The 7,276-nt window shown below is 53.5% G+C and overlaps 4 protein-coding genes across 4 annotated transcripts in view; 3 read left to right on the top strand and 1 right to left on the bottom strand.

The window, feature by feature from the left end:
- SODALDRAFT_284099 (hypothetical protein) overlaps positions 1-217 on the top strand; it is a gene marked incomplete at both ends in the record, with an annotated part of 583 nt that extends 366 nt beyond the window's left edge. The window contains one exon of the mRNA XM_028608444.1: positions 59-217. Within this exon, the coding sequence (XP_028463053.1) occupies positions 59-217 (159 nt within the window). The remainder of the gene's footprint in view (positions 1-58) is intronic.
- Positions 218-831: 614 nt separating this feature from the next.
- SODALDRAFT_328564 (hypothetical protein) lies at positions 832-1,799 on the top strand. Its single transcript, XM_028610731.1, has one exon. The coding sequence runs from the start codon at positions 1,070-1,072 to the stop codon at positions 1,727-1,729; it is 660 nt and encodes a 219-aa protein (XP_028463052.1). The 5' UTR covers positions 832-1,069; the 3' UTR covers positions 1,730-1,799.
- A 366-nt stretch (positions 1,800-2,165) lies between these two features.
- Positions 2,166-4,551, top strand: SODALDRAFT_328562 (AMP-binding enzyme). The gene is made up of 4 exons (XM_028610730.1): positions 2,166-2,467; positions 2,632-3,908; positions 3,999-4,126; positions 4,237-4,551. Exons 1-4 carry the CDS (start codon positions 2,368-2,370, stop codon positions 4,436-4,438), a joined length of 1,707 nt encoding a protein of 568 aa, XP_028463051.1. The 5' UTR covers positions 2,166-2,367; the 3' UTR covers positions 4,439-4,551.
- An 829-nt stretch (positions 4,552-5,380) lies between these two features.
- Positions 5,381-6,153, bottom strand: SODALDRAFT_320625 (hypothetical protein; the record flags this gene model as incomplete). Its single annotated transcript, XM_028609552.1, has 2 exons — positions 5,381-5,678; positions 5,732-6,153. 2 exons carry the CDS (start codon positions 6,151-6,153, stop codon positions 5,381-5,383), a joined length of 720 nt encoding a protein of 239 aa, XP_028463050.1.
- Positions 6,154-7,276: the final 1,123 nt, after the last annotated feature.

Raw genomic sequence — 7,276 nt, 5'->3', positions numbered from 1 at the left:
GCACGTCTTCAACAGAATCAAGGAACCCCCCCCCCGACTGACATCTGTGGTGTTGTAGGAGCAAGCTGCAGACAAGTTCCGCTACTTGGTATGGGGCACGTTGGACGAGAAGGAGCGGGATATGGTGCCTCCCAAGGGGGAGTTCTTTTGCTCGCAGCGGGCGAAATGGATGCCGGAAATTCCGGGGGTCTTCCATAAGCAAGAAATAAAGGAATAAAAGGGACGAAGAAACGAAGAAACGAAGAAAACGAAAGAAACGACGATTGGATATGAGTCTTTTGCGCCCTCGACTATGAAGTTTTGGCTTTCAAGACGATACTGGAGTCTGGTGAGGCTGTTAGAGAACCATGAGATTTGAGAGGTACAGTGTACGTGTACTGACAGAAGTATCGAAGCATTTTACGTGGTTATTTTCTCGCAAGGTGATTCGGTCCTTTTGGCCACTGACTGTACCATTCCTCGACATCATATTCAGAGTAGGGGACCAAGATTGGTATCTAAAACCACACTGACGCTGGTTCTACACGTACTCACAACCTTCAACACATCTTCATTTCATCGAATAAACATTAAATCGAATTCTTCCCAATGGGTACAGTGTACATAGCAATCATGCCGATGATCCGATGCACATCGGTTGCGGCAGTCGGTGACGGGTCCATTTTGAGGCCGGATTTACGTGATTCCATCTTGATGTCATGATGACTGCTGTGCAAGAGTACAAACTGTCATCCGTTGTAACTCTCTGCTTTCCAAGCATGCGATACGACTCTTATGTCATGGAGTACGGAGTACGGAGTACTGTGCAATATAATGGTGACGATACCTGTAGGGAAAAGGGTGGCCACGTACCTACCTGACGATTGACATTTCGATCCTTCTCTCCAAAGCATTTGCCATACCACAGTTTCTACGACTCGGAAGGGAAAAAGATAGCAAAAGCATACAAGCCATCTTTTTCATCGACATTGCGACAAATTCATCCATCCTCCCCCACCTTTTTTACCTACCTACACACACACACACACACACACCCCGCAAAACACAGATACACGCACGCGGCGCAGCCATGTCCCGCTCCACCATGACCGGTCCCGCCCTCGGCGCGGCAGCACTCCTCGGAGGCGGCGTCTACATGATGCGCGGGAGCAAGTCCAAGAACCAAGACGCAACGAACGACCCGGCCGGGGTGGCGAGGAAGAAAGAGCAAGCCGACGCAAAGCGCGACCTCGGCCTCGGAGGCGCCGGGGTGGGCGGCAACACCAACACGGGCGGCACCGAGCTCGGGTCGGGCCTCGCGAGCGGCAACACGGGCGAGAACCAGGGCCGCTGGCGACAGGCCTCCGGCCGCGACGTGCCCCGGGAGAACCTACCCTCGGGCGGCGTCGGCGGGGGGTACGGCGGGAACAACGCCAACACGCGGGCCGTCGAGCACACCAAGGGCAGCAGCACCGGCGGCGGGTCCGGCGCCGGTGAGAACAAGACGCAGGGCGTCGGCGAGATGCTCCAGGGCGCGTTGGGCTCGAAGGGATCCCGGGAGAATGAGCAGGATCGGGGCCACGAGGGCGGTCCTGGGGGCCGAGGTAGGCCGGAGGGTGCGCAGGGGATCGATCGCCAGGATACCAAGGTTTGGAGCCACTACGGCGAGTCGCCTACGAAGCGTGGGGGTGGTCCTTTCGATAAACATCGGAAGGATGTCACGGCGTCGGGCGTCAATCCTGATCGGTAGGGGTCATGTGTCATGTTGGTGATGTTGGCCAAAAGGTTGATTCATTCATCGACTCGTGGTTGAGTTGGCCAGAGGTGGTAGGAGAGGGTATCTGTATCTTATGGAAGAAGACTCCTGTCTGTACGTGTAACAATTATTGGCGAATGGAAGAAAAAACGACACAAATGATCATTGGTCACTTGCGGCTTGCGGCTTGCGGCTTGCGGCGGCTCGCTTTAACCCCGACAATATGCGTGCTACGAGGCTTTACAGTGCATGTCTCAGGAGGTCCCCAAGTTCCGGTGCGGGGGAATCCACTAAGCGGGCGCTAATAGGCTCCCTGGATAAGGTACGCTGATTAGCGGTCATGTACCTAAGGTTACCTACATGTATTACCGGACTGTCGGAGACCGAGAACTTGAGACCAACATCTTGTATTCTCTCGTCTCTCGTCTCCCGTCTCCCGTCTCTCACCACCAGTGTTGTTTACTACTTCTTAGAAACCCTCGTTCAAACTGATAGTGCTAGACCAAAGTCGACTGTTACCCCTCGGCCCAACATCTTCACCTCTTCCTCCGGGGTTCACGTACTCCTCGACCTATCATAGTCACTCCCCGAGGGCGACGCTGAACTCCCTGGGCTGTGCAACAGTCAACACCATGGCTACCGTCGTCGAACGTCGCGGTGAACAGGTCATCTACCGATCCCCAGTCACCCTCGACATCCCCAGCCTGGACATCCTTACTTTTCTATTTGATAGTACGCCGACAAAATGTCCCGAGCATTGAGCCCCTTGGCAGATATATCATATCATCCATGATCATATCAGATATCTCCATATCCTCATTTGCCATGACCCTCAAGTTTCAACTTCTCAACCATATCCCGTCTCACCGGAGCCGATGGCTAATCAAAGCTAATAGATCCTCACAATGACAAACTCAAAGACGACACCATCATGCACGCCGACGCCGACGACCCCGCCAAAGCCGTCACGAAAGCCAGCCAGCTTGATCTCCTCCAGCGCCTTGCCTACACTCTCCGTACCACATATGGCGTCCGCGAAGGGGACGCCGTCCAGGTCATGTTCACGGGCCACTACCTCGCCCCGACCGTCTTCTACGCCATCCTCGCCGCCGGTGCTACCGTCGCCGCGTCGACACCGTCCTCGTCACCACAGGAACTCGCCCGCCAGATGGCCCTTTCCGAGAGCAAGCTCCTCATCTCCACCCCGGATCTGAAAGCCCTCGCCGCCAAGGGTGGATCTGCCGCGGGGCTCCCCTCGGATCGCATCCTGTACTTTGGCGACGCCCACCGCCGTGGTAGTAGTGTAGACATTCAACTCTTCAACGCCGCCTCGGACGCCCAAGTCCCCGTCGCACCCAACAAGCATCACCGCTGGCGCCGCCTCACCGACAAGTCCACCCTGGAGCGCACCCTCGCCTGCCTCATCTACAGCAGCGGCACCACCGGCACCCCCAAAGCCGTCAAAGTCTCCCACGCCAACGTCGTGGCCCAGACGCACCTCATCCTGACCCCGATGCGCCGGTACTACGACACCCACCGGCCCTCCTTCGCCTACCGCACCCTCGCCCACGTCCCCGCCGCCCACATCTCCGGCCTGCAGGCCTACTTCATCAACCAGGCCTACCTGGGCGGCACCGTGTACTGGATGCGGCGCTTCGACTTCCCCCGCTTCCTGCACCACGCCCGCGCCCTCCGCATCACCATGTTCTTCAGCGTCCCGCCCGTGTTCCTCGCCATCGCCCGCTCCCCGCTCGTCACCGACCACTTCGACTCGGTCGACGTTGCCTGGACCGGCGCCGCCCCGCTGTCGGCCGCCGTGCAGCTCGAGGCACAGCGCCGCCTGGGAAAGGGCCGCGGCGGCATCGCGCAGACGTGGGGGCTCAGCGAGACCACGGGCGGGTTCACGTCGCTGCCGAGGCACATCCCGCCCGAGGAGGCCGTGGGGAGCGTCTCCATGGTGTTGGCCAACTGCGAGGCGCGCATCGTGGACGAGCGGGGCGGGGATGTCGAGCCGGGGCGGACCGGCGAGGTCTGGGTGAGGGGACCCATTGTCACGAAGGGGTACCTGAAGAACGAGCAGGCGAATCGTGAGGTTTTTGTGGATGGATGGTTTCGGACGGGTGATAATATGTATTTCAAGGACGGCAAGTTTTTCTACGTCGATCGCAGGAAGGTAGGTGTTCCTGCTTTATATACCCCCCCGAGAGCGATTGAGATTTGGGTATTGAGGACTGTTGATTGACAACTGGCTCTTCTTTCCTAGGAACTCATCAAGTACAAAGGATTTCAAGTCGCTCCGGCCGAGCTTGAGGCTCTCCTGCTTACGCATCCTAAGATTGCTGATTCTGCTGTTATTGGTGTTGAGTCGGAAGATGGAACCGAGCTTCCACGGTGCGTCTCTGTTCTGCTTCTTCCTCTTCAGGCTCTTCTTTCTTCTTCTTTCTTTTTTAGTCTTCCGTCTCTCTGCGCCTTTCTCTCTCTTCTAACGATTCATCTTGCAGGGCCTACGTGGTGGCGGACCCGACACAAATCTCGGCGAAGGAGATCCAGGACTGGGTCGCGGAACAGGTCGCCTCCTATAGGCGGCTTCGAGGCGGCGTCTTCTTCATTAGTGCGATTCCCAAGAGCGCCGCGGGGAAAATTCTCCGGAGGGAGTTACGGGACCTCGTGAAGAAGGAGAAGGAGGGCGCGTCCAAGCTATAGTTGATCAGATACCTGTTGGTTGTATGTGAGAACTTCGGAACTTTCCAACATGGGGGCATGAGCGTTTACGTCCGGGTAGCGTAGCCATCTTTTGCGATATACTCTATCTGTCTAACCATCGCCAATGTTGGTGATATTTTTGTCATTATTGTTTCTGCCTTGTTAGGTTTTCACATATCCATGTCCCGAATAGTGCCACACGAGTGCAGGTTAGCAAATGTAGCAAGGGTGGTAGTGAGTCTCGGGCTTAAGAGTCCAGATTCCAGAAGAGTGCGTGCATATTACAGTCACAAAACCACGAATTTCAGTTCGTTCAGAGTCACAACCTTGGCACTTTTATTCGAAGTATAAATTCCAGAGGCATACAGATGGACGTGGGCGACCCAAATAGGGGCTCGGGAATCGGGATCGCCGACGGAGAGTCTCCGATTGGCCCGGGGCCCCGTAAGTGGAGCCGGGCAACTTCGATCACTCGTATTTCGTATTATCGGCTGGTTGTCTTATTTCCTCATTACAGCGCAGACGTTCTTTGAATACAATGCAATGGAAGTGAGGATATGTTGAATGTGTCGTATATTCGATTCAAATGATTGCATCTCATGAGAGCCCAGGAATTGCCCCCTTCACTGCCAAAACCCGTATCTACAGCCAGGCTTGGGCAGTATGTACATCAATCATGTCTATGCTCGCGCTCGAAGCCTCGATCTAACCACACTGAAAGATAAGAAAAGAAACAGTTGAGTGGAATGCAAAGACAACTTGCTAATGCCGAACCTGTAAATCAAACGCCCCAGTAGCCCCATTACCCATATGATATATCCGAGTCCCGAGGCTAGTTTCGTCCATGTGAACCATTTATTGTTTTCCGCTGCCAGTGATGATAACGAATTGATGACTGCGGAGGAAAAGAAATATGTAAAGGGCGAGAAAATGAAGTCGAGCCTAGTTGTAGCGAGGAGGCTCAGGCTCCCTGGTCTGGTCCGACTCGATGCTGTCCTTGCGGTCGGAGTTGACGTTGGCAAAGGCCGGGTTGGCAGTGTAGACGGGAGGGTTCGGGTAGGACTGGTAGGCGCTGGGACCGGCGGCAGCGGGGGCGCCGGAGTAGTTGATTTCGGAGGGGGGGCTGTTATTATTATGGTGCTGGGGCGGGAGGGAGCCGGCCTTGAGCATGACGATCTTGCCCCTGCGCTCGCGGCTGAAGATGATGGCGGAGTAGCCGAGGAGAGCGATGAAGGCGCCCCTTTTTGGCAGTAGGTTAGTGGGTGAAAGTGGGCTTTAGAACGGAAAACGTACAAGGTAATGGCACCGAGAACGATCATGGAGCCCGTGTTGGCGCCAAAGAGAGACAGCACCAAGAGCACGACCCAGGCAGCGGTCTGGGCGGAGTTGGCGATGACAAAGAACTTGGGAGTCAGGGTGCGGCGGCAGCGCTGCACGATGGTCACGACGTCGATGCCCAGGGTGAGGGTGATGAGGACGAAGGAGACGGCGATGACGGCGATGATGCCGTCGACGTCGAGGAGGGTGTTGAACTCGTCGCTCACGCGGTCGATCTCGCTGCGGTTCTGGCCGATGAAGCCTAGGGCGAAGGCGTAGACGATGAAGTTGCCGAGCATGGTGGCCACGCGGATCACCCAGAAGGGGAGCAGGTATCGCTTCTTGAAGGGCGAAGACACGCCGTAGACGTATGTTTGGGGGTTCGTCTGGTAGGACATTGTGATGGTTGTTTGCTTCCCGGGCTGCTGATAAGAGTGTGACAAGGACACAAGGTATACGTTATGACTTATAACTTGTATCTGTCGGGAATCGAGACTCTTGTTGGTATCGTCTGGGACTCTGGCCTGTTGTTCGGCCTCTTATGCAAGTCTGAATACTCGTGTTTAACGCCTTCGGATCCAGCAGAGTTTGACACGAGGTTGGGCGTTGCGGTCTATATATCAGAGTCACGACTCACCTCCGTCTGTCATCGGGCTGGGGTTGCCGGCAATGCGGGCAGATCGCTGAGGTCACTCTCGTGCTTCGGCATGCACGTCTCGGCAGTCCCACTGCGACGCGACGGAAGTCCCGTAGCATAGGCATAGGGCGGGGTCTCAGGTATATTAGCGTGTGGTTATAGATAAACTGATATTGAACTCGGAGGCTGAGCTAAGGGTAGGTATGGGTCCGAGTAGGGCGAAAAGTTAAGCTAAGGGTAGGTGTAGGGGGTGGTTAGTGCTAGATTATATAATATACGCGGATGCCTTAAGTAAGCGTTAGGCCTTAATAGAGGGGTAGATAATTAAGGGGTAAGATAGCGAGAAGATAAATAAATTAAGATAGTAGTAACGTGAAATAGCTAGGAAACGATTCGGAAATAATTCGGAAACGTTTCGAGAGACGGATATTATAAATTTCGATTCGGAAATAGATCCTAATAGTAAGATTTAGCTAAGTAAGGAGCTACCGGAGCCAGAATATTAAGAAAACGATTTTTATAATCTAAGATTTCTTAAGAATAAGAATCTAAGACTATATTTATATAGACTATATCCGAATTATCGACCTACTAAAGATATAATTAGAAAGAATAAAGTATAATAGGTATATATCTATTAATTTATACTTTTTAGTTTCTTTTACTAATATAGATTAGATTCTATTAAAAGTCTAAAATAACCTAATCCTAATTTCTACTTTTACCTATACTAATAGCAGACTTACCCTAGGCTCTTAAGCTATATAAGTTAATAAAATCCTATATATAGCTAGGATACCCGAGATACTTAAAAGCTACGTTACGGGTATAGTAATTATTATTCTAGTAGATATTTTAAGTAATAAGGAGAAAAAGAGTCTATA

The sequence above is a fragment of the Sodiomyces alkalinus genome (assembly GCF_003711515.1).
Source record: "Sodiomyces alkalinus F11 unplaced genomic scaffold SODALscaffold_11, whole genome shotgun sequence".
Classification (NCBI taxonomy): domain Eukaryota; kingdom Fungi; phylum Ascomycota; class Sordariomycetes; order Glomerellales; family Plectosphaerellaceae; genus Sodiomyces; species Sodiomyces alkalinus.
Note: the sequence above shows the minus strand (reverse complement) of the source record. Positions and strands in the feature narration are given on the sequence as shown.

Coding starts and splice junctions, on each gene's coding strand:
- SODALDRAFT_328564 (XM_028610731.1), top strand. CDS start 1,070: ATGTCCCGCTCCACCATGACCGGTCCCGCCCTCGGCGCGGCAGCACTC.
- SODALDRAFT_328562 (XM_028610730.1), top strand. CDS start 2,368: ATGGCTACCGTCGTCGAACGTCGCGGTGAACAGGTCATCTACCGATCC. Junction 2,468..2,631: donor CCTTACTTTTCTATTTGATA/GTACGCCGACAA, acceptor CAAAGCTAATAG/ATCCTCACAATGACAAACTC. Junction 3,909..3,998: donor TCTACGTCGATCGCAGGAAG/GTAGGTGTTCCT, acceptor CTTCTTTCCTAG/GAACTCATCAAGTACAAAGG.